The following is a 25,704-nucleotide window of genomic DNA, read 5'->3' on the forward strand; positions in this document are numbered from 1 at the left end:
GATGGCACTCTTCCTTCGCGCTCCACCCCGGCCCGTCCTTCCTGGGCCCAGCCAGCGGGGTCCCAGGTCCCTGCAGCTCTTGTTCCACCCGCGCGGGAGAAGGCAGGCCTGAGGCCGTGCTCATTTTTAAGAAGGCACAGCGCCTCTGGTCGGAATGTCGAAGAACTACAGGCGCGTCCTCCGCGTGTGTCTTGGACTTTGATGAATTCGATTTTCACCAACTTATTTCGACAGTCTGGAAAAAGCCAGGAAAGGGAAGCGTAGACACTTATGGGTTAAAAGTGCCATAACTCAAATTATTTAAAATTCTCACAAGCAAAAAAAAAAAAAAAAATCACAAACAAAACCCAAACTTGTTGAGCAAGGTTCTAAGGCAGGTCCAAGAAAGTTTCAGATCAACAAGAGAACCGGCATCGAGATAAAAGTCCTGCAGCCTGGGGACGATTAAAATGCCTAGGCGACACAGGGTTTCCTGGGAGAGACACCACCACCCCACCCCTGGAAATGTCCGGAGGTTGCAAGGCCATCTGGGCCGGCCACAGGGATGGAGGCTCGAGCGGGGCGCAGGGTTAGAAAGGGGAGGTGTGGGTGTGGGGACAAATCTCCACTCCTCAGAGCGGAGCTGACCTTTTACACACATTTGCCTGACATGTCAGAGAAGACGATTTGAAACCGGTTCTTTATACGCCTCGCAGTCCCCGCGACGGCAGCCCGAGAAGATCAAGGGGCCGGTCCCAGGAGCCCCAGGCCCAGGCCCTGGACAGTGGGATCTCGCTGCTGCCCCGGAATGAGGCTGGCACGGTAGCGGCGCGACGGCGGCCGCTGGCTAAGCTCCTCAGCCTCGCCTCCCTCCCGGCCAGGTGTGGTTCCCGACGGAAGTGAGCTCCTCGGGAGCCCAAAATCCTGTGGCTTCTTTTAAAGCTCCCTTCTAATTAGAAGCAGCGGTGAAATCACCTGAGTGATTTTATCTGTCATGGGAAAGCAAACCCCAACCCAAACTTCAGTTGCCCATCCCAGAACCACCGACGCCCCCATTCTCCCTTTAAAAAGTTTTTAGTGGAAAAGATGAAGAGCTGGGAAGCCATGGAGGAGTGGGGGAAGGGGATTGTGAAAGTGGGAATAGAAGTGTAAGTGTATGAGTGTGCAAGGGTGTGTGTGTGGTTGGCTCTCTGCGGTGGGAGGAGACTAAAACTAGAAGCCAGAAATGAAACAGAATCGTGAACGTCTTCACCTACTGAGAAACGCTTTGATCTGAGATCCGACGTCGAAGCAGCCCTGGGGGTTGCCGACTCAGATCCGCGAGGGCCGGGAGTACCCTGAACCTCGTGGACCAGTGGGGAGGCCCGGACTAGCATCTGGCCCCACAGCGAGCATCCAGGTGCGCAGGACCTATCGGGTCTGGCCCCGTCTCCAGGCCTTGCCCTCCCCCGTCCACATCTCTGGGTGGAGACTCTCCCAGCCCCAAAGTTCCGAGAGGGAGAAGAGCCATGGGAAGAGCGTGTAGATGCCCCCATTGCTTGAGTGCGAAAACACCCCCTCACACTCGCATCGCGCCCAGTACACCCCAGCAGACAGTCGGCCTCAGTTCGCTGCTCAGGGACTGACCGGGAAAGCGGGTTGGGGCTGTTGGGAAAAGCTGGAGCTGATGGCGAGATTGCCGCGGCTATAAATCCATCACTTCCCAGGTCAGTTCTGCGAGGCGAGGAGGCTAGGGCTGGCGGAGTGAATTCCTGGGCTAGTGCGCATGCGTCAGCAGGTAGCAACCCAGCTCTTTATGACCAGGTGAGATGTTGGTGAGCAGGTAAAAAAGGAGGATTTGCCTAAGCGATTCCAGGGAGCGGGCCCGGCCGAGCCCTACAGCCCATGCCCGGCGGGGACCAGTCGCCAGGAGCGCCGAGCCGCGATGTCCTTACTTGCCAAAATGGGGGACTGGCAGGTACGGGGGTTTGCCTTGGCCGGGGCCGAGGTGGGCGGGGGTGAAGCGGGGGAGGGGGCCGGGAAGGGGGAGGCGGAGAGGAAGAGCCGTGGCCCAGGGCAGGAGTGTCGTAGGTGAGGCGCGCCTGGCAGTGCCCAGGAGTGTTCCCAGGAGAGAAAGAGGACAGGAAAAACGAGCGCAGGCGGCGGCCGCGGCGCTGGGGGCAACGCGCGCCGCCGGCGGGCCCGGAGCCGGGAAAAGTCCGGCGCGCGCTCCACAGGTGGCCCCCGGGGGTCACTTGTGGCTTGCGCTGCAGCAGTCCTCCCCCACCCCAAGTAGAAATAGGGGTAGATGACTAATTCAGGAGGGGGGAGGGCGCAGGGCGGGGGGTGCGGTGCGCCGAGAGGAAGCTTCCCTGCTGGTTTCGCCTTGGGTCTTGCCCTAGACCCCAGGGCTGCGCGTGAGGTGGGATTCTGGTGCACCTGTCTCCCTTTGGGTCTCCAAGTTTTGGGGATCTAGGGGGTGTGGAAAATGAAAAGGGGGTCCGATGGACTAGTTGCGGCGGCGAGCTTCTTCTTTTGGAAAATACTTAAACGAGTTTGCGCAAAGTTTAGCTTCTCACTCAGTCCGCTTCCTGAACCCAGTTTTCCCAGGTTGGGCTCCGGATGGGGGTGACTGGACGATGGGTGAATGGTGGGTGATGAGGCAAGAGGGTTAGAATTTGCCGAAACCAAAGCCTGAGAAACTTGGCCCTCCTCGGTCTCGGGCACCACAAGGCCACTTAGGCTCCGGATCCTGCCCTGCCAGAGCCCCGGAGCTCGACCCAGGCCACGGGGGCCTTCTTCCAGCGCTCTCCTAACTTCCAGACATTTCCCCTACGGGAACCAGGGCAGCTGTGGCCAGGTTGGTGAGGGTAGCAGCCTCTCCCCTGTCGCCCATTTCATAATGAGAACCGCAGGGCCCTCTTTTCGCCCCAGCCAAGCTAGGCCTGGTTAGGGCGAGATTCTGTGTTCCTACGGGCCTGCGGGGCGATTCGAAGCAAACGCCCCGACATTCCCGAAGAAAAGTCGAGGCCCGGCTCCTTCTGGGGAGAGTTCTTTCGCTTGTTTCAGATTTAGGCCATTACAAGTAAGGTTTAGAGAAGTCTCGTCTTCACTACATTCCCTGGAGTTGGGGAAAGGAAGTCATCTTGCGATTTTTACTTCTTTCCCTGCACTTATTTTTATCAACCGTGGGCTCTTTCATACTTCTTCCTCTAGTTAAACCTCAGTAAATGCAATTTTATCCCCAAAGTTTGACTAACTTTGTGGTTTAAGGATGCAAATCCAGCACCAAACACAAATCCTGGGAATCCACATCTTTCCCTCCCTTGCCCCTGTGGGCCTCAGGGCCCTTCTTCATTCTCTTCCCTGGAGGGTGAAGATTGGGGGAGTTCGTGGGCAGAGGTCTTTGGAGTTTTCTGCTCAAGTCGGGCGAACTTCGCTGCAGAATTCCTCACGGAGAGAAGGCCCCGGGCGCGAGCTCGGCCCGGGGCTGGGCCTCCAGGGGGCCCGAGTAAGGTTCGAAGCAGCAGATCGCGGCCTGAAGGGGAAAGGAGGGAACCCTGGGCCTGGCTCCTGCGGGCTCACAGTTTGGCAGGTGGTGGGAAGACTAGATCTCGGGCGGGCACGCAGATTTGGGGCCTGGAGGGGCCGGATCCTCAGGCCTTGGCCTGTTGGGCTCCTGGGTCCCACTGGGTGGTGACAACCTGAACAAATAGTCATTCTGGCCCCTCGCTGTCTCTTTGTTTCTCTCGGCGTCCCTGTCGCTCACACAGATACTCGCTGTTCCCCGGACGCCCTCTCCACGCCCCCACATCAGGCCTGGACCCCCGACCCCTACCCCCAGGCCTGGCGCTGCTGTCCCGGGGTCCGGCGAGGCCGGAGCATTGACATGCAATGAAGTGACTTGTCGTGGTAATGACGCTCACACTAACGCGGCTCGGCTGTCTCCAGGGGCGACAGGGGCGGTGGCCCCGGCCTTTCTTCAGCGCCCGTAAGGCGGGCAGGGCGGCGGCACCGAGCCGGCAGGCCCCAATCTGCACCTCAAAGGCGCCCTCGGCGGGAATACAACAACAGTTTAGCAGCCCCCGCGGGTGCGGAGCCGGAGATCTGCGGGGCGCCGGTCAGAAAGGGGGGTGGTGAGTGGAGAAGATGAAGGGCCTTAAATGCCTCCTCTAGCCACAAACAGCAAGAAAGAAAGCGAAACTTAAGAGTTGCCTGAAGCATACTCCGGCGACATCTGGGGGTGTAAAATCCCATGCTCCCAGGCCTGGGATTCGGCCTGCAGCTCACGCTCTGCGGCTGGCGGCCGCCGCTGGAAAGGTGTCAGCGCTCCCGGCGGCCTACCTCCCGCCTTCACGCCGCGGGTTGAGCTGCGGGCCCGGGGGCAGCCCGCAGGGCGCGTGGTGCTAGCCCTGGAAGTTGACCGTTTTCTGGGCAGAGTGCGGTACTGAGCCGAGAGCGGGGTTCAGCCAAGGGACTGGACTCGTGTTCAGGAGGGGAAAGGGAGGGCAAGGGCGCGCGGAGGGCTCGGGAGGGCGTCCATCCAGCTCTTCCCACCCCAGCTCTAGTTTTCTTCCTAACTTTTTTGGGGGCTTCTGGCCTACTTTGCCTGGCTTGGGGAATTTGCTGCCGTCTTCTGGAGGGAGAATTGCCCTTCGGCAGGTTGGGGGGAGGCATCCTCCCTGTTCTTGCCTCGCTTCCACCTGTTAGGGAAAGCTCGGATTTGCAAAAGCCTGTACCCCTCTGCGCGGACGCCCTGTGGAAACCTAGGAGGACTGGAGATTTGCAAGAAACAGGCCCAGATGGAGCGGAGGTCGTTGCTAGAGCAACTCTGAGGCCAGAGCTACTGTTGTTCGGGGAGTTTGCGGTATTAGACAGGGAGAAAGACAGAAAATTTTTATGGAGGAAAAACGAGGAAGATCAGCCAGATTAATTACTTTGTATTTCGGAGGATCACATCACGTCTTTCTCTTTTCTTTCTTCCTTAAAAAATTTCGCTAAAACAGAAGAAAAAAATAGAAAGCCCCGGTGGGGCGAGCAGGCCCCTGTGTGGAGCGGGGGAGCTAGGCTTGCCAACCTGGACGAGGGGCTGGCTCCGGGGCCTCCGGGTTCCGCGTCAGCCGGGCACTGCGCCGCGAGTGCGCCCGCGTTAGTAACATCACCAAATCATGAAGGAACTCTCCTGCTTTAATTAAAAAGGGGGATCTTGGGAAAACTGGAGCAGATTAGCACAGCGAAGAGTTGGTTCCTAGCGATTTATTTTGATGCATGCATGACACGGCGCACACATGTCGGTATTTCGGCTCCACTCCAGAAGCGACAGTGAGTCTCCATAGGAGTTCTGTATTCTTGTCCACACCGCACCTAGGAAACCCTTAGCCCAGACGCCACGTTGAATTATAAGTCGGCCCTAGTTTCATACAAACGAGAGGAAAATCATTTAACCCCTGGAGCTGTCAAGTAACCTCTTCAGGGTACAATTTTTATTTTACACGCGGCAATTAAAGGATCGCAAACCCCAGCCGAGCAACCGGAGCCATTTGGCAAAATCTCCCACCTGGGGGGAAAGCGCAAAGCCAATAAAACTCTCGAGGCGCTGCGGCCGGAGGTGGCGGCTGCCGCGAGCAGAGGCGATCTCTTGTTGGGCAAAAATCCTGGAGTGACTTCGCCGGTCTTGGTTTGTTGGTTATGTTTAATTGCGAAAAGGCTAATAATTTCTAATAAAATTGGACAGGGCCGAAAGGACAGCGCCGTTAGTGGCGGCAGGGGTGGGGGAGAGGTGCTGGCAGCCGGGCCCCAGGAGTGGCCGCTCGGACCCTGCGCAGCTTTTGCGGAGGACATCTCCCGCGAGGAGAAGATGGAGAGGAAGCTGAATGAAGTGGAATGGGGCGGGGGGTGCTGGGGCAGGGGCGCGGTGGGGCTCAGGGGAGATTTCGTCGGCTCACAGGCGGGCGTGCGCTCTAGGAGCAAGTTCGCGGCTCGGAGAGGCCTTTATACCTGGGTCGGAGCGGCCGGCGGCAGATTGTGGTGCTGGCGAGCAATTGGACTATTGTTGATATGCTAATGAGGCGATTAGGCGGTTGGTAAAGAGCTGGAAAAGGGAAAAGTTTCTACCATTAGAGGGAGATCTCTGAGCGCACACGGGAGCTCTTTCCATTCTCTCCTCCTCCTCCTCACCCTCCTCCTCGCCCTCCTCCTCCTTTTTGCCCTCCTCCTCCTCCTCCTCGCCCTCCTCCTCCTCCTCCCCCTCTTCGCCCTCCTCCTCCTCCTGCGCTCATCGCCGGCAGCCAGCACTTTGCGCTTACCCAGAGAGTAGCTCCACTTGGGTGCGAGGCGGAGAGGGGGCAAATCCGTTCACGCCGATCCATGAAAATGCTTTGGAAACTGACGGATAATATCAAGTACGAGGACTGCGAGGTAAGCGCGGCGCTGGCTCAGTTATCCTTGCTGCGGCAGGCTCCGAGCTCTACCTTCCCGCTCCTCCTCCTCTCCTCGCAGCCAGCTGCGACATGCGGGTGGGACAAACTTTCCCCAGCGCAGCGCCCGCCTCTCGGATTCGCCCGAAGAATGTAGGGGAGAAGATGGAGAGGGAGGATGTGGACGCTCCGTTCTTTCATTCCCCTCTTTCGAAGCCCGTGTCCCACTTTCCCCGTTTTTGTGATCAGTTTTGGCTGTGCCTAAGAGTGGAGCGAAGAGACGAGCATGGGTTTTTGCAGCAGTTACTGACAATTGGGCACGCGCCTGTGCACTCTGCGTGACTTTCCAGCGAGATTCTGGGGGCCCAAGTCATTAGGAAAAGAAAGGAAAGAGAAAACCCCTTCTCTCTTTAACTTCCTCTCTGCTCTTTAATAGTGCGTCTTTTATTTATTCTTTCTTTGCTTCCTTCCTAACCTCCCCACCCCCTTTCTAAAAAGGCTCTCTTCTGTTTGGAGAAGGGGCCGCCCGCTTCGCTCTGAGCTGAGTTGCACCTCCCAGTAAGCGGGTTCAGTTTGGAAACACTGATCTCCCAAATTGCTGCGGGGCTCGCTCCAGGTGCTCTATGTTATTCAAGAAGTTCTAAACAGCTTCTCTCTCTGAGCTACTTGGATCACCCCGGGGGTAGGGGTGGGGGACTGCACGCGGCACGAAGCCTACTGGCCGCCGGGTCCCCACGCGTCTTCCCCTGGAGCCGCCCGGCGCTCGGCTGCGTGACCATGTGAATCCTGGCGGGGCTGCACACGACCTTTGGTTAGGAGAGTCCTCCGGGACGACAGAGCGCGCCGCTTTGGAGCCCATTTTAAAACCCAGGGTTCCCGGAGCTCGGCTTCTTGGGGAGGCCGGGGAAGCCCCAGCACCACGGGTCCGCTCTCGGGAGGCGCTGGGAACGGGCCTGGCGGCCGCTGCCCTCACCACCCTTACAACTTCTGTCGAAATGAGCGCCTGAGTCACGAGAGGGGGTGGGGAAGGAAGGCCTGCTGCCCGACATTACCTAAATAAATAGGTGGCTGTCCTGGCTTTTGCTATTTTTTTCTTTTCTTTTCCCATTTCTTGTCTGTCTTTCTTTCTTTTCGGCATTTGGAGCTGAGAATGTCAGGCGTGGAGTTCTGTGCGTGTGCGGCGGCGGGGGTCTTGTCTTCACTTGAAATCAGCAGCTGAGTTTATGTGAACGATATGTCACCCGTCCCCTTCCCCCTCTCCTTTCTGCAGACTATTTTAAATCTTTCTCCTTTCAGGGGCCCTCCCTTTTCGCCCTCTCGTCCCCCCTCCGCCTCCGTGCATTGGGCACCGGATGATGTCGCACCGGGACTGGCGCGACTCGGGGGGCTTCTATCGCGCACAGTGCGGGGCGCAGAGACCCCACGTCAGACCATCCGCTTTGTTTTCAGGGCTGGGGAGGGGGGCCCTTTGCAAGCTGGTCTGGGTGAAAGTGAACCCCTAAGTCTCCCAGGATGAGTTGTCCCAGTCTGGGCTGTGGCCCGAGGTTCGGACGCTCACTTTCGCGAAGGCCGAAACCTAGCTCCGGGCGCCGAGCCCTTGGCAGGCGGGGGCCGAACCTCCGCGCCGCGCTGGGCGCCTACGGGACCTACGGGAAAGGCAATGAACTTGCACCCCCAGGGAGGCACCCTGTAGGGGCGCATGTGAATGTGTCTGTGAGCGAGGCAAAAAAAAAAAAAAAAAAAGCGAGAAACAAGGGGGAGCGGAGAATAAAAAGAGTGAAGGCTGTTTCAACAACTTTGTAGTGGGCGAGCGCCGGAGCAGGGATTTCGGGTTTTCGAGCCGGCTTGGGACTGTCTAATTATGTCGGGGCTCTGCAGGGACACGCAGCAGGCGAGGTGCCGCTTGTTCTGACAACCCAGCGGACAGACTGGCAGCGGCGGACGCCTTGCCGCCCTGGGAGAGAGCGAGCCCCGTCATCTGGGGGGGCGTCAGGCGGGAGTGGCCCAGCCAGTCGGACGGGTTTGCGCCGGGAGCCGGGAACCCGTGCCAGCGGCGCCCGGGCTGGGCCGCCTTGCGTCTCTGCGCGCCCCGGGCCGCGTCCCGGCTCCCCCTCCCCGCACCTCTGCCTTGGAGAGCCGAGGGCAGGGCGGCAGCTGCCGCAGAGCGGACGGCTCCGGGTGTCCGAGGGAAGCGCAACCGGCGGCCGAGGCGAGGGCCGGTGGCGGGCGGGGCGCCGGGCCATGGAGGAGCGGCGCGGCGGCGGGCAGCCGAATCCCGAGTCCCAGGCCCGGCTGCGGAGCGGAGGAGCCCGCGGCCGGAGAGGACCGGGAAGCACCCACCGTGCCGAGAGCCCGATGAACGCCCGGACGCGGTCCCCGGCAGCTCCTGCCCGCGACGCGCGGCCCCCACGGTATCCCGAGGTCTGCCTCAGCCTTTTAGGTCTGATTGTCCTCGCTCGCTTCCTCTCCCCCTCCCCTCCCCTCCCCCGCTGCCTCCCCCTCCTTGCGCTCCGGCTCGGCCCCCTCCCCCTCCTTCCCTCCCTCCCTCTTTCCCTCCCTTCCTCCTCTCGGGCTCTCCCTCCTTCCCTCCCTCCCCTCTCCCCACTCCAGGCTCTCCTCGCTCGCCCACACTTTCTTTCTCACACACGCACGCAGACACATTCTCCCTCTCTGCGCTCTCTCCCTCGGTCTCCCGCTCTCCCTCTTTCTCTTTCACTTTTGCATGCCCTGCAACCTTTTAAAATGTTGCCCCTTCCCTGTGATTCGCCAGACGCCGCGCCGCGGCCCCCCGCGCGCTCGCCCGCTCCCTCTCTCGCCCGCTTTTTGTCTCTCGCGCTCCCTCTCCCCACCTCCGATTTGCTACACTGAGGCTCCCGTCAATGGACTGCATTGAGAGCCGGCTCCGGCGCGAGTTGCCTCTCCGCTTCACGCTCGATTTCCAGGCATTCTTCCCTTATTAAGTATTCGTGTAATATTAATAGTCATGAATATCTGCTATTAGGAGGCTCCAGGAACGCTGCCCAGCGCGGTCATTAGAAGCTCAAGCGAAGCCGCCGCTAAGAAAAGAGGGGGAGACACGGATTAAGGAACACGCACACACACACAGACACACACACACTTTTTTCTTTTTCCTTTTTTTGGGGTTTTTCCTTTTTTAAGGAACTTTGAATCATAACCGATCACGGCAGGATAGAGACCGTGGGCTCGACCAGCTGAAGGCGCCGCTCGAATCGGTGGTTCAAGTTCGGATGGACCAGAGCGGGGCTCCAGCGCTCGGGGGAGCGTCGGCGCCGTGACTGGAGTCCTGGGTGGCGCGGGCTGTCGGCGCCTTTTGTGTGGGGCGCGCTCGGGCGGCCGGGCAGCCGGGCTCTCCAGGCTTGCTTGTTTTTTTCCACCCTGACTCGTTACCCCAGACTCTTCGCAGATGTTAGTTCACAGTTTTTCAGCTATGGTGAGTCCCACCCCCACCCCCATCCCTGTTTCCTTAGGAATTCTATGCTGGAAACCTGGCGCTGCGGAGCTGCCCGAGACCTCGGGTTTCACGCGCAGGTTTCCTTCAGGACACCCCCTTTCCATGTGCGTTTCCCTCTTTCCTCCTTTCTCTCGCTCTTTTCCGTTCGTAAATCGAATGCATTACCCTCTGCCCCCGCTCGACCCCTCCCGGCGCGCAGAGCTACCTCGCTGCTGCTTCCCAAGGCGTGTTTCTCGCCACCTTCGTCTTTATTTCCTTGCGTCTTCACTTGTTCCCGAGATGTTCCCAACGTTTGATGCTTAATCCGTCTGCAGGAAAAACTCGGCCCGGTGTGCCCCCTACCTTCGGGGCCCGGGGCGGAACCTCCGAGGGTTCGCGGTGCCTGGAATCGAACTCTGTTTGCTTGTTTTGCAAGCGAATTGCAATAGAGGAACATAAAGTCAGGCGTTTCTTCTGCCCTTTGGGGCTGGGGTGGAAGGGGCGGGGGCCTCTGCCCCGGGGTGCACCTCTCTCTTTTAAACCCACTAAGGCTGAATCTTTCTGTTGTAAACCTTGACTTGACGTCGCCCTCTCCCCGTCCAAATCAAAAATCGACCCTGTCCAGAGAAAGGCTCCTAACTGAGGAAGCAGAAAAGGTAGCCCCCCATCCCGCAGTTAAAACCATCTTTAAGCTGCTAATTTAAACGTGTGCTTTCGTTACAGCCCCTCTACGAAATATGTTTCTATTTAAATAGTCATGAAATGGTAATAGTCTTTGAACGTGTATGATGCCCCCCCCCCCAATAAATGGAACAGAGTAAACAATAACGCAGTGGCAGGCAGGTTCAAATCCGGGGGAAAAAAGAAAAGGCCTTTTCTGCTGTTTAATATTTAGCAGGAATTTTAATTTTGCTTAAGGGAGGTCTCATGCTGCAGCTGAACGGGCTGTATTCCAGGAGGCCCTTTTCTGTCTTTTTCCCCTCTTTGAAGGAAACGCCTAAGGAGAGTCTCTTATGCCCTCACGTTTGCACACTCTAATTCCCTGCGTTTTTGGAAGAGCCCGGCTCACTTCTGGGGGTGTTTTCCGAAATGAACAACTTAGAGCTGCTTTCTTTCGGCAGCCTGCCGACGGGAAAGGGCGGTTTCCCACGCAGTCCTGCGGAGTGGATTTCGAGTGCACAGCTGTAACTCGACGCCTGATTTCTTGTTCTTTCCCCTTCCTCTCGCTCTCTTCTAGGACCGTCACGACGGCACCAGCAACGGGACGGCACGGTTGCCCCAGCTGGGCACTGTAGGTCAATCTCCCTACACGAGCGCCCCGCCGCTGTCCCACACCCCCAATGCCGACTTCCAGCCCCCCTACTTCCCCCCGCCCTACCAGCCTATCTACCCCCAGTCGCAAGATCCTTACTCCCACGTCAACGACCCCTACAGCCTGAACCCCCTACACGCCCAGCCGCAGCCGCAGCACCCGGGCTGGCCCGGCCAGAGGCAGAGCCAGGAGTCTGGGCTTCTGCACACGCACCGGGGGCTGCCCCACCAGCTGTCGGGCCTGGATCCTCGCAGGGACTACCGGCGGCACGAGGACCTCCTGCACGGCCCCCACGGGCTTGGCTCAGGACTCGGAGACCTCCCGATCCACTCCTTACCTCACGCCATCGAGGACGTCCCGGTAAGAGGCCTCGCGCGCGCGTCGCGAGAGGGAATGCAGCCCCTACTCACCCAGCCCCAGAGAAGGTACCCGAACGTGCGGCCGGTGGGCCCGGGCTTTCCTCAGTGGTGTTTACCTTTTCAAAATTTCATTTCGCTTTTGGGGTGGAGGTTTTGAGGACCCACATAGACAACCAAATTTAAAAATTTAAAGTAGTTGAGAGTTCTGCTCCTAGAACAATGGTTCCTGGAGCTCCTTCAAACAATGCCTGCATTACCATTTCCATCAACACAGAAATAAATCAGACGAATGTCACCATCAACAATATCTTCCCCTCTCGAGGACCGTAAACTGTTTCGATTAGGTGAGGCTCTGATTCCACCGCTGAGTCTGGCATGGGGATTTCTCCCTGTCCTGGAAAAGACGTTCAGTTCAACCGAAAGAGCTCATGAAATGCCTTAGCAATTTAAAAGAAAGCTAAAAGATGCACTAGGAAAATTATTTTTACCGATTTTGGAAGTACTAGTGATATCTAAAAGTTGTGTGTATACCTGACTGATTAAAGAATAGTTGAGCAGCAAATCCGAGCAAAGGGACATTAAAATACAGCCTTCTTCTCTTCCTAGGGGTGCTAAATGCTGACCTCATAAATCATTAGCTGGGTTCCCAACGCCTATCAGAAGCTGCTACACCCCATATTAAATTAAATGTTTTGAGACTATTGGGCAATACATTATTTGAGTTCTAATTCAGTTATCAATAAATGCAGCTTAAATGATTTCTAAATAAGCATGGTATTAGCACATTTACTGTTTACAATGCAAACCAGGCTATTGATAATTTGAAAATACTTTCCAAAATTAAATTTAAACCAGCATCTCTGCTTCAATTCTACATATTTATGGTTTCCTCACAACCTTGCTGAAACAGAATTAGAACAAACCAATAATTTCATTAAAGCTGTAAAGGCTCTGTTAATGCTACTTTTCTTTGGAGAGGAAATGTATCTGGATGTGATTTTTGCTAAAATGCTATTTCAAATTACTGCATCAAATATTGCAGCAATATGTTCGTTGACAGTTTAATGATTACTGCATTAGATTGCAAAGAAAATGGTCAGATGAACTTACCTGCTTGCTTGGTGAATTTAAAACATTATTTAAGTTACATAGGAAATTAGAAAATTTATTACATCTCTCATTTGGCCCAGTTAATCACTGAAATTTTTTGGTTATGTTTAGCAGCCTTGCATGGAAAGCAGGAAAGTAGGTACTTGATCCAGTGTGGGGTTTAGTAAGCACTGCATGTGTGTGCGTGTGTGTGCACGTGTGTGTGTTCATACATGTTTTTGGAAACTGATACTAAACAGTGCATTTCTTGGGAAGTGAAATGAGAGAAGCAATAGTTGAGAAAACAGCAATTAAAAAACTAATCTGGAAGTTGTGATCATTTTAGTTCCCCTTCCCAAAGAATCTCTGAACCCTTTCCCTAGTCTGCGCTTTGGAAATATTTGAATTGCAAAATAACGTTGTAAGCTTTTGGAACTACTGTGAATTAGAATTGCTCTGCTTTGCAAAAATTCCAAAGTGGCTGGTGTGAATTCTTAACACCTGTATAGTTACTCTTTGTGGTGAAATTGGTCAGTAGGAGAAATCAAGCAAAAAATCAAATAAAAATAAGGAAACCCAGTTGCTGCTCTTCCCCCTCCATCCCCCACCTTTTAAGAAAAAAATTCTTTCAAAGGAATTTGGGTCAGGAAAAGGGTTGTTTTCAATTTTCTCACTGCTACAACAGTTAACCTTTAATAAGAATGACTGCTAAATATTTAAGAAAATCAAATCGATGGTGAAAATTATTTAATCATTAATATCTCAGTGGGGTTTTAAACTTAACAGTCTTCCCTGTATGGACAAGGTCTAGAAATAACACAAATAAAAGTATTATGCCACACTACATTTACTTTATGGGTTTAGGGTGCATGCATAAAGGGATCATATTTCCCCATATAGTTAAAACACAAGAACTGCAGCAGTAGTCATTTCTGAACATTTCTCAATTTAATTATACTTAAATCCAGAAGCACTTTAGGCAAGTTACAAATGAGAGCATTGAGTATAATAAAACCTGTAATAAAGCAACTTAGTACCATCCACCCGGAATCATTGCGATCAGGCACAATTAACAGGAGCATAAATCCAAGACAGAATGGAAAATGTTCGAATTAGTATTATTGTTGGACAAAGACTAGAGAAGGAAGTAATAGTTTTTTAAATGGTAATGCCTGTGTTTGGTAACGATTGCAAAATCTTCTATCTCAGCAGCCCTGGTGCTAATTTGTAAACACAGCCAGACATTATATTGCCTGTCAGTTTCTGCATTAGAAAACATGATTTCATTTTACTTTCTAATCACGTTTTGACTCTAGCACACACGTATATCCATCCATCTGTAAAAACAAAACACAACAAAAAAACCCCACCAACAAGAACCCCACACCAACAAATCTGCTGCTGGACAACAGGAAAACTACCTCAAAGGTTTTCTGCTTTTTATCGTGTTCATACTACTGTCTGCTAACCAGTTTAGGCAGTAGTCCTTTTTTTTAAAAAAAAAAACAAAACAAATAAACTATTTTCAGTTTTGCATAAGTGAAGGTGTGTATATGCGCTTGCTCTTTATCACACTACCTACAACGGTCCCAACCCTCCCCTGCTCCTCCCGCCTCTGTCATTTCTATTGTGTTTCTCTGGCTTTTGCTGCCTGAACACTGGAATCGCTAAGGTCCGAAGCCGCTGAGGCGCCAAACTAAAGCTAGGTGTGTTTGTAAAGGGTGAACTGACTGTGAGAAAGATTAGGTGCTCCAAAACTTGATTTAATTTCCAAAGAAAGTTTTATTCCCCACCCCCACCTGCTTGAAACATGGATTATTTGCTAGGGGAGGAAAAATTGGCTGTGGGTGTGCAGTGAAACCTCTTGAGTTGCAAAGCCCCAAATTCCAATAAGCCAAGATGAGATGTTTATATATAAATGTCACTATATGGGAGGGGGAGATTTCAATTCTACACCTTCCCCTCCCCCCCTCTTGCACGGAATATTCATTTCCTTTTGTTTTGATTATACACTTACATCCATGTGTATCCTTTTGTTGCAGCATGTAGAAGACCCGGGTATTAACATCCCAGATCAAACTGTAATTAAGAAAGGTAAGCCATTTCCTTCTGCATTCCAAGCAAGTCCTTACAGGCAGAGTGCTATTTAAAAGAACTTGCAGAGCTGTATTTATTTTTTTCAAATAGGATTTCCTAAAGGCTCAGAATTAGCAAATAGATAGGCATAGAACAGCAATGCTTAAATGATCGGTTTTCAGTATGTTAGTAACAGGCTAGCTTTGTTCTGATTCATGAGTTGACCATTTAATTTAGTTAATGATATCTGGACAAACACATGAAATGTGTAATAGTTGAACTGATTTGGAAGTGGTATTTCAATTTTGGAATGGCTTAATAGTGAAATCCATTGTGTGAGTGGCCATGAGTGTTAAGAAGTGTATAATGCTAAAATAGTGCAAATAACTTCATATTAATATAAGGGCAGATGATAAAAAGATGTTGCACCCCTACCAGAGGATGAAACCTTTTACATTCTTCAATTTAATTTCTCATTAGTTGTTTAAGGGTTTTGAAACTTTGTGAATTAGGTTAACAAAAATTTGGCTTTTGGTTAAAATTAGCATTTTCAAGATGTCAGGATCATTAACATAATGGATCAGAGCAGAAATTGTTGAAAAAAGTGTCAAGTGATTTGGATGGATTTGTAATTTGTATTGTTTAGTGAGCAGAAATAAAGTTTACTGGATTAAATGCTATTCACAGCAGCTTTTTTTTTGTTATGGTGGCAATGTTACATTTCAGGATTCTAGGCCCACCAGAGGACGATGCTATATAAAACTGTTCTCATTTCTAACCCCAATCACTATATTGTTAGCTAGTTTAAAGTTTCATTTTTGCATCTGTGAAGTCTTTGTCACGTCAAATTAGATGTGCAAAGGATAAATCTTAAGAGATGCTCTTTCCAAGTCGACATGATAATTGGCTCTTTTATTAGTAATCTCTCAAGAGTTCGTTTAACTCCTATTGTCTCTATTAGCCTCCCCAGAGCTATTAATGTCACAAGTGATCTATCCAAAACCTAGAGCCCCCCACCTCCCCATACGTCTAGAATATCCCCATCAAAAAGGGAGGGGTACTGTGATGAAAATGTATGCATATTATTACATATGTCTCCATGTGGAATTTTAAAATATAAATGCATACAGGACTTAAATGGTTGTGAATGCATCTGAATTGTACCGGTGTTGAGAAATGTTACATGTTAGTATGCGTTCTGCTAGCCTTGGATTTTTTCTAACTACGGTGGGTCCAATAATGAAGAGCTTGTGATTTTATCTAGCAAGAATATAGCCTCCCCACTTTCCTAGTGAAGACTCTTAAGGGGAGAAGTACTGTTAATTATTTGCTCAACAAAAGGACACACTGCTAGTATTCTCTGGTAGGCCTGTTTATCCTTCGTGCTCACAGTTCAAAACAGGGCGTGGAATGGACTTCCAAAACTCAAGTCTTTCCCAAAACTAAATATAGGAAGGGGCGTATTTATCAAAAGGATGGGGCATGTGTGGTGTGGGACAACAGAACCCCCCAGTTCCCAGCTCAGTGCCTTAACTGAAATGCTCATTTACAGGCTGCCTGAGCCATCTAAACTCTCGGCTGATTTTAATTTTAGGTCTTTGAAGCAATTTCTCCCCAACATAAACCCCTCACCCCACAAAGCCTCCGAAGTACACATAGTTTGCTCTTGGTTTGCAAACCCCCTCCCCTGCACCCTAAACCCTGCTCCAGCACCTCGTCTGGGGCCCACTCTCATCGGATGCTGAGGCGAGATGGTCACAATTTCAACACCATCTCTAGACAGCATCCTGAGGCTAAAAGGAAAGAGCCCGGACACATGCACAGGCCTGGCTGGCTGGCGGGGTGAGGCGCCGAGGGGCAGAGGTCGATCCCTAGGCCGGGAACAGAGCAGGGAATAGGGCAGGAGGTGGGAAAGGGCCATAGGCTTTTCAGGGCTGGGAGACAATCGGGCTGGCGGCGCAGCGCGGGACGCCGGCCGGGGCGACGGCCGGGTCGGGCAGCACTTGGGCGGTCCCCTCCGCGCCCACACGCGGCCTCCGCGTCTGTCTCCGCAGGCCCCGTGTCCCTGTCCAAGTCCAACAGCAACACCGTCTCCGCCATCCCCATCAACAAGGACAACCTCTTCGGCGGCGTCGTGAACCCCAACGAAGTCTTCTGTTCAGTTCCGGGTCGCCTCTCGCTCCTCAGCTCCACCTCGAAGTACAAGGTCACGGTGGCGGAAGTACAGCGGCGCCTCTCACCGCCCGAGTGTCTCAACGCTTCACTGCTGGGCGGAGTGCTGCGGAGGTGAGGCCCGGCGCGGCCCTGCCCGCCCCGCCCCGCGGCCCGGGGAAACACTGCGCCTGCGCGGGGCGGCGGCGCAAACGGGCCCCGCGCCACGGCCCTCCCTTCGCGGGAAAAGAAAGGGGCGGGAAGAAGAGCCCAGAACCGGGTGGGTGGGGGCTGGGGGGGGCGGGGCGGGGCGAGGCGGCGCGCGCCTGCGCTCTCCACCGCCTTCCCGCGTGCTCCGGGTTCTGGCGCGCGCCCGGGCGGCCTCCGCAGCGCGCTCACCGGGCCCTCCGCCCCCTTCCCCCGCTCCCCACGCGCACGCGCAGCTCGCTCCGCCGCCGCGGGCTCAGTCCCGGCCGCTGCAGCCGCGGGGCGCCGTGCAGCCGTCTGTTTCCTCCTCGCGCACACCTTGCAAGCCCTGGAAAACTTCCTCTTAGGCTGGTCGCTTCGCCTTGCCTTCGTGTAGGGTCTTCGACCGCAACTCGCTGTCCCTTGGCTAGGGTTTTAAACGGAAAGATAGTGGCTTTCTCTTGAGTCCGAGCGCCACGCCCCCCGGTCACTGCCACTTGGTCCAGACGGTTAATGGTTCTGATGGACGGCGGCCCTGATGTGTCCCAGGCAGTGTGCAAGGCCCCTTTACGTGCATTTTGTGCAGCAGTTACTGACGAATGCATGTTACCTACGTGGCCAGGGATTCTCATCTTATCCGCAACCCCCCCCCCCCCCCCCCAAGGAGAGGAACATTCATTTCGTAGATAAGATCTTACCAGGGTCATCGAGGTGAAGCCCCTTCCCTGCAGGCAGGTTTCTCCCTCCTGTGGGCTTCGTCCTCCTAGGGATCCACCCAACGTTGTGAGGGGTGGGTCTTGTGTTGAACTTTACTGGATAATATTTTCTTCTTTTTTAAAAAAACATCAGAAAGTAGCCCCAAAACTTTATTCCTTTGACATTTATTCATTTGTGTGTCTATTTATGGGCCCATAGTTCCGCTCTGATGGTATATCCCATATAAAGCCCATAAAGCTGTTTTGGGAAGGTTTTAACATCAGCTATCCTAATCTTTTCTTCCTCCTTAGCAGTCATTTTGCTGTCCCTTTGTAGTCTTTCACTGACATAGATCTGAATCCACCCTCTGCCTGTTCCTCCCCTGCCCCCATCCCCAATATTGGAGACTGTTTACCTAGGGGAGTATAATCTAATCCACACAATTAAAGAGCACTTGAGTAGGGAATAAAATCTGAAATTAATTAATTTGCTGTTTTATTTAAACAATTTATCTTAACCACTTTCTGATTATGGGAGTCTATTTAGACATCTATTTAGAACGGCCTCCATTGTCTTTGAAATCAGTGAAATTTTTAAAGGCTGATATCAGCTTTTGACATTTCCAGTTAGGCTGGTGACATGGCATGTAAACAGCTGGTGAAATGAGTTTTCCATTGGGGCTAAAGCCAGAGCATGAAACACAGAGGGATGATAACTTTGGTTACTCTGAGCAAACTAACAGCAACCTTGCAAAGACAATTTAAAGACCCCCTTGGGATTTGTGTGATTGTAACAACAGGGAAAATACACAGCAATCAGTTAAATTCAAAAATACCTCAAATCATAGAGATGGGAGGTGTCTGTTTGTTTGTGGTTCTTCTTTGGAGAGTTGGCAATTCAAAACCTTCCAACCTGCCACAGCAGCTGCAATCATAACTGAGCACAGGGGTGCTTTTCTGCTTCACAAGTTCTTATGTCCTGTGGTCTGTCCATTACCATTCCTTCCTCTGTTTCCCTCCCTTAAATATCTCTGGGCCATGGTTCTTAATTTTTAAAAGCACATTTTAGGAGGTTGTCAGAGTGACTATAATGTGATGCAGAACAATCCAGTGTTTTCTAAATTCCTTTCTCGCATATGTTTGTGAAACAGGGCGAAGTCTAAAAATGGAGGAAGATCTTTAAGAGAAAAATTGGACAAAATAGGATTAAATCTGCCAGCAGGGAGACGTAAAGCTGCCAACGTCACTCTGCTCACATCACTAGTGGAGGGTAAGCGAGACCACTTGCTAACAAGAAAGGGAACTGTCTTCTGGGAAAATGGATAATACTTAGTGGCCAGATGTTTGGTTGTATTTTGTGTCAATTGGGCAGTTTCAGTTTTTCCAGAGAATATAGCTGGAAGTGAATGGAATTCTTGCATGTCAAAAAACTATTGGCATTTACTCCTATCCTCCTTTCCTCTTCCCCTCGGCCACAAAATTACACCTCCCTGGCCCAATTCTGATCTAAACAATGTGAAAATTTAAGAACTGCATATTCTTCAAGTTCCTGTCTCCTTTATAGAGCTCAGCAGTAAATCACTTAAGCTATTCTGACATGTGCGTTTGAGAAATGCGTGACCATTACTTCCTGAATTAATTTGGGAATCTTTGACCTGCATCCTGATTTAAGACCGTCCTGAAAGCTCAGGGTTGTATGGCCTTTTAGGTTTTTGTTTTCCAAACATGTGCTCCCTTATCTTTCATTTAACTGTGCTTCTCTGCTGGAGGGGAAGAAAAGTGAGCAATTTTAGACTTTGAATTGTTTGGATAGGAAAAGAAAAAAGAAACAAGCATTGTAAAAAGTTTCTCATGTCAGTTTTTGACACACACACACGCACGCACGCACGCACGCACACATCTACACATAGACGCTTCCAAACTCCTCAAAACAAAAGATAACCCTCTCCTCACTCCCGGATCTAGATACTGTCCCCAGAATCTGCTCACATTCCTGCCTCCTCTAGATTCCTGTTAAGTTTTTCTGATACTAAATTAGCTTAAGTTTGGGTGTGCCGGAATGAATGCGTAGCTCTCTTGCATTTTCCTTTGTGTTCTGTTGGAAAGATCTTATGCCAATAGGAAAAAAGGCATTTAAATGATCAGTCATATTTCAAAACTATCACTTATATTTAAAGAAGGCATTTTATCTTATTTACATCTTATATTTGAGGAGATGTGTTACAAAGGAATTCCAGTTCTAGCTTTGTAAATAACTAAAAAACTGTTTAAAACCATACATTTGCGGAGGAATCCCATGAACCATTTGTTAATAAGGACAAAGGTGATAATAAACTAACTTAAATACTAAGCAATTGTTCAGTGACAGAAACTCAACTACATTAGCATTATATTAAAAATAATGCCAGTACATAGAGAACCTGCTCTGCATACCCTAAAAGAATTATACGCAAAGACAATGGTAGTGGTGGCTTCGGGTGTAGTGTGAGCGTGTGTCTGGGTTTGGGGGTTGCGTCCTGTAGCAGGGAGGCAGTTTCTGGAGAACTGTTATTGTTTGTGATCCGCTCCATTTTATGGAAACAAGCTCTGCGCGGACGGCTTTGATGCTCTAATTGGCGCATGCGTTCTTCCGGAGCTGGAGCTAATGGCAGGAAGCCCTGCAGTAAAAACCAACTGGTTCAGGAAATTAAAACCAAAGATTCGAAAATCAACAACACAGACAGACTCGGTGGAGTGACCCTCAAATCCTCGTGGTTAATCGGTTTGGATGAACAGATAATTATATGCGATCAAGTTAAACTGTAAACCCTCCGTTGTTCCCCTGCAGAAAAGCTCAAGGAGTAATTATGAATATCATTTATGGATGTGTTGATAGGTGTGAGGTTGGAATACAAGAGACATTTTAAAAGAGAAGTTGGGAAAATGTCATCAGGTGGGGGATGGGACTGGAGGGTAGTGGACGGGGTTTACATTTTCAGGTCATCTTGGCCTTTTAGGACAAGTGGCTATTTTTCCTGGTAAATGCATCCACCAGATCCTGCAGAGAAGGGAATAAAAATGCCTGAAATGAGAAAACAAGTAGTTTGTGTTTCCTTCAGCATCTGGGTTCAGAAAATAAGAGAGTTGGGAGGCAGTTTTGATCTCAACTCTTTGATTCTCTTTCACTTGCCTCCGTCCTCTCACCTCTTGCCAGGAGAAGCCGTCCACCTAGCCAGGGACTTTGGGTATGTGTGCGAAACCGAATTTCCTGCCAAAGCAGTAGCTGAATTTCTCAACCGACAGCATTCCGATCCCAATGAGCAAGTGACAAGAAAAAACATGCTCCTGGCTACAAAGTAAGGCATTTACCTCTTCGGGGTCTCTGTGTCTTATTGTCAAGAGAAACCAAAGTCAAAATCATTTTGGTTCTCACTTTTCTCCTCTTTGCTTTTGTGTTAATCAGCTTTGTTGTTGTAAACATTGAAGTTACACCACAAACTTATAAACCATAATGTATTTTAAAGAAGGAAGTATGGTACAAATAGGACTGTTAGTGTGTTCCCATCTTTTCTCTCTCTTCTGCCCCAGCTTCTCATTTAAAAAAAAAAATTGATGTGTCTGGGGGTGGGGAATAGTAGGAATTTGATGGAAGCTGAGTGTGGCTTTGTGACTGTGTTGTTTCAGATAGACCAGAATCAAGTCCTTAAAGGGGTAGCAGGCTTGTCTGTATCAGTTTTTGTCTTTCTTGTATCAGTTTTGGCTCCTATCAATATGGTCTCCAAGGGCAAGAATTAAGCAGTGGCCTGCAAAATGTGCAAGCCAGAAGCTGGCCTAGTTTCAACCCTAATCCCTTACCCCATTTCTTGCCTTCCTTTCCCCTCCCTCCTTGAAAGTGCCACACACACACACACACACAGAGCCCACAAGTTTTAGCCTACAGGCGAGATGTCAAATAGGTTTCAAAATGGCCCAAGTTATATTCCCATTGGTGCCTGGGCTGAATAGGCTTCTCCAGGTGGTGTGTGAAAAGAAAATGACTGTTTTGATATGTTTTCTCAAAATTAAAAGGCTTGTTTGGAAGCCCTTAATTATCAAAGTTGATGTCACAGGAGGGCATGGAACCAGAGGGCAGAGGCTGAGGCCTCAGGCGGGACAGTTTCTGGCCTGGGGACATCAGCTGGCCTTGGAGAAGTCAGCCAGCCAGTGCTCCCCATTCTCCCTCCTCCCTGCTCCCTTCCCCGCCCCCGGGCTGCTGCTGCCTGAGGAAGGCCCCAGCTAATCCTTGCTTCCCAGACTCAGAGACAGGGCTCCCAGGGTGTAGATCACATCTGTGTTCCTCACTTTTCAAGACCCTTTCTGCAACTTCAACTTTTTCTCTTCTCTTAGTTTCCTAAGTACACCCAAATTCACAATTTTCCTAGAGAATTGTTTTTTTTTTGGTGTGGGAAAAGAAGTGGAATGGGATATTGAAATGTTTATTTCTTCTGCCCCAAAACCAATCTGAATTATACCCAAGTAATAGGTTTCTCGTGCCTTTTTTTTTTTAAGGCACAATAACCCCCAGAGAAGTTTGGCTTTTCTGTCCACATCCAGCCTGATTTGAAGGTGAATGAGTGGAGACTTCATCCCACAAACTACTGTTGAGGTCTCTGGGAGAGCAGAGAATAGGGGCCCTGTGATGCTTTGAACAGGACAGCTGATGGCTGCACGCTGTTGGCCGTTGGCCAGGCACTGTGTTTCTGACTCCTCAGCCCTCTTCCTCTCCTTTGTTTCTCCTGTAATGTGTGAACTGTTTTCCTATGTCTAGGATGTTTGGTGTGAGTGAGAAAGGAGGGAGTTCGAAGTTTGGTATAGCTGAGAGAGGAGAGAGAGAAGTATGGAAGGAAGGAGAGAAGTTTTAGTGGACTCAGAGGTGACTGGATCTCCCCACATGTGGCCCCCCCAGCTCTGTCTCGGGGCCTTGGGTCAGGTCAGGTGTCCGCTGGCTCCCGGCAGAGGGAAGTGCAGGAAGAGAGGTGGTATCTGCTGCCCATGCTGCCCACAGAGGAGCCTCATCTCTCTCTCTCTGCTCCACTTGTGCTGTAGACAGATATGCAAAGAGTTCACCGACCTGCTGGCTCAGGACCGATCTCCCCTGGGGAACTCGCGGCCCAACCCCATCCTGGAGCCCGGCATCCAGAGCTGCTTGACCCACTTCAACCTCATCTCCCACGGCTTCGGCAGCCCAGCGGTGTGCGCCGCGGTCACGGCCCTGCAGAACTATCTCACCGAGGCCCTCAAGGCCATGGACAAAATGTACCTCAGCAACAACCCCAACAGCCACACGGACAACAGCGCCAAAAGCAGTGACAAAGAGGAGAAACACAGAAAGTGAGGCTCTCCTCCCGCCCTGCCCCCTCCCGCGCCTCACCAGCCCCGGCGCGCCCACCCCCTCAATCTTGCCCCACCTACCACCGCCGGCAGGTGACAGCTCCGGGATCAGCAACCCCCACTGCTGCTACTGCTGCTGCTGCTGCTGCCGCCGCCGCCGCCGCCGCTGCCGCCACCACCCTCGGCCCTCGGGAGTCTGGGGGACTGCTCTCTCCTGCCAGTGGGGCAGCCCCTGCTGACTCAGGCCCTGCCTCGACTTCCCCATCAGCACCAACTCCCCTTTACCCTCATGTGGAGCCTAAGAGAACAGAACAGGCCGTGAAGCCAGCAAAGAAAAGTTCTGTCCGAGTTTGTGAACCTTTTTTAAAAAAACCCCAACAAATCAACAATAACGACAACAAAAAAAGTAATAACTTTTTTTTTTAGAAAAAAGGACGTAAAAATTAAAAAAAAAATTATATGAGCTTCATGGGACTGAATCACCACCTTCCCTTACATACTTCAGTTCAGATTGTAGCCATACTAAAAAAAAAGGCAAAAAGGATAATGACATTTTTATCAGTATTGTGAATAAACTTGAACACAAATACACGAAGTTCCATGTCATGTCTTCAGTTGTAGAAGTTTTTCCTCTTCAAGGTAAAGCGACCAACTTGAACTTTCTCTGGCAACACGATTCACAGTTATATAAGGGAATCAGTGTTCACGTCTCTGTATATATTTATTTATGTGTAATTTAATGGGAATTGTAAATATGGTGAGTCTGTTTTAAGCCTTTTTTTTTTTTTTTATTTATCTGGTGATCTCGTTTACCTCTTGTTTAGTGGGTTTTGAATCTTCGCTATTAGTTTTTCATGTGGTTCATGGTACTTATTTAGAGATTCAAGGTTTGGGGGATTTTTTTCTCTGGGATTCATGAATTTAGCCCTGTTGTAGCATGTTAAAGACAACAATGAAACAGCAGAACAAATACAAAAAAAGTAAAATAAAATTTTATATATAATTAGTATTACATTTAGCTTTCCATTGAACTGAAAGAACAAAGTGATATTGGACCCTGGAAAGATTTTTAAACTTGAGTGGTTTGATAACCCTTCTATGTATTGTGGGGAGAAAAAGAAAGTTTATTTTATTCCACTGTCCGCCTTTAAAAGCATCATTTGAGCAATAAATGAGTATTGTCTTTAAACCAAGGGTTAGGGATTTTTCCCCTCTCTCTTTCTCTCACTCTCTCTTTTTGTTCAAAGAACTTCAAACATTTGGGACCACCTGGTATTCTGTATTTTCACTGGCCATTTTGGAAGCAGTTCGAGTTGTATTGTATTGAGTTGTGCTGGCAGTAGTTTCCATGCCTGTCAATGTATCATAGTCCTTTGTTGCCCAGATAAATAAATATTTGATACGCTTTATGTCGATTTTTTTTTATTCAGTGGCTGTCTTTACCCAGGCGTATTTTTGTTCTTGGCAGTATTTTTTATTCAGTATGGTTACAGTAATTGAGTTTAACTCTCCCTTGGCAATTGCTCCTTGCAATAAGCAGCTGAACCCATTGTTTCCCTCAAGTATAATAAAAACTTACTTTCAACTTGGAGTTCAGAGCAGGGTATCATTTAGATATTCCACTGAGTCTGTATTCAGACAAATGACACAATAAAACCCAATGTATTCTTTTGGATAAAAGATTGTTTGTACTGCTAAAGGAATGACATACTATCTTTTCCTTACTAGAAACATTAATTTTATTATTAAAAATAAAGTTTTATTTTATTTATGTTGATCCTTTAGGTTTTCATTTGTGCTTTGGAAACCAAAACATAAAACCTTCAGAACTAGACATTAAGGATGACAAGGAAGATGGAGAACAGAACAGAAGAACCTCCCCCCACCCCCACCCCATAAGTACTGTGGAATCTGTCTCAGAGGATGACTGAAATTTAAATTGTTAGTTCATTAGCACAAAGGAAATACCCACTTCAACCTTCACTTGCTCACTCAGGCTTCTCAGTGGCTGAGACATGTAAATGAGCTAAAACCAGCTCTCGTTTTCTGGGAAGAGAAAGGGAATAGTGTCAGAAATGTACGTGGAGCAGAGAAAGAGAGGGCAAATTGTCTCCCATTTATTTTAATATTTTATTTAGAGATGAAATCACTGCTGTGCTCTTCTTAGTAGCTCTTGAGGTTGCAGAGGGGAGTGGGAAATTATGTTGATTCAAAGAATCTTCTCTGCCTGGCCACTAAATGTTGACCCACTGCTTTCTATCACTACGGGGCTCCTCCTAGGACCTTTTAGAAATAAAAAGCGCTCTCTGAGGTGGGGTGGAGAGGATGGGGGAGGGCTGCGAATCCTGCCTCTGCAGACCTTTCCTATCTGTCTTCTACAATAGCAGGACTGTGTGCTTAGCTCTTACAGAAGGAAGGACTTCCTGTACATAAAAATGGCGAATTCAGAGCTTTTGTAAACTGATTTTGAAAGTCTTTGCTTTGGAAGTGAGGAGGATTTTTAATGATTTTTAAGAAGAAAATGGGGATGGTTAACTAGGAGATTTACAGCAAAGGTCATAGAAAAAGTGTCTAGGCACACATACTGGAGGAGATCTAACATTTGTTCATCCGGTTTGACATTCCCAAGGACTACAGAATCAAAGCATGAGGCAGTGTCCAT

General features: G+C 50.3%; 1 protein-coding gene and 1 long non-coding RNA gene across 7 annotated transcripts; one reads left to right on the plus strand and one right to left on the minus strand.

The window, feature by feature from the left end:
- Positions 1-1,696: 1,696 nt before the first annotated feature.
- TFAP2A (transcription factor AP-2 alpha) lies at positions 1,697-24,670 on the plus strand. Of its 5 annotated transcripts, XM_070515633.1 has the most exons (8): positions 1,771-1,936; positions 11,063-11,120; positions 11,260-11,497; positions 14,628-14,679; positions 16,716-16,947; positions 18,845-18,963; positions 20,887-21,028; positions 22,758-24,451. In XM_070515633.1, exons 1-8 carry the CDS (start codon positions 1,864-1,866, stop codon positions 23,044-23,046), a joined length of 1,203 nt encoding a protein of 400 aa, XP_070371734.1. In that variant the 5' UTR covers positions 1,771-1,863; the 3' UTR covers positions 23,047-24,451. The 5 variants fall into 5 exon arrangements, with proteins under 5 accessions (XP_044629193.1, XP_070371734.1, XP_044629191.1 ...); XM_044773258.2 differs by having other exon boundaries at positions 1,697-1,936; positions 11,063-11,497; XM_044773256.2 differs by lacking the exon at positions 1,771-1,936 and adding an exon at positions 6,244-6,375 and having other exon boundaries at positions 11,063-11,497; positions 22,758-24,670.
- On the minus strand, positions 4,906-8,828 carry LOC123287014 (uncharacterized). 2 transcript variants are annotated; one of them, XR_006529859.2, is made up of 3 exons: positions 7,181-7,372; positions 6,264-6,635; positions 4,906-6,049 (listed from the first exon to the last, which is right to left on the minus strand). It is a non-coding gene; the product is annotated as an uncharacterized lncRNA (long non-coding RNA). The 2 variants fall into 2 exon arrangements; XR_011505219.1 differs by lacking the exon at positions 7,181-7,372 and adding an exon at positions 8,715-8,828 and having other exon boundaries at positions 5,396-6,049.
- Positions 24,671-25,704: the final 1,034 nt, after the last annotated feature.

This window comes from Equus asinus, chromosome 8 (assembly GCF_041296235.1).
Source record: "Equus asinus isolate D_3611 breed Donkey chromosome 8, EquAss-T2T_v2, whole genome shotgun sequence".
NCBI classification, from domain to species: Eukaryota; Metazoa; Chordata; class Mammalia; order Perissodactyla; family Equidae; genus Equus; species Equus asinus.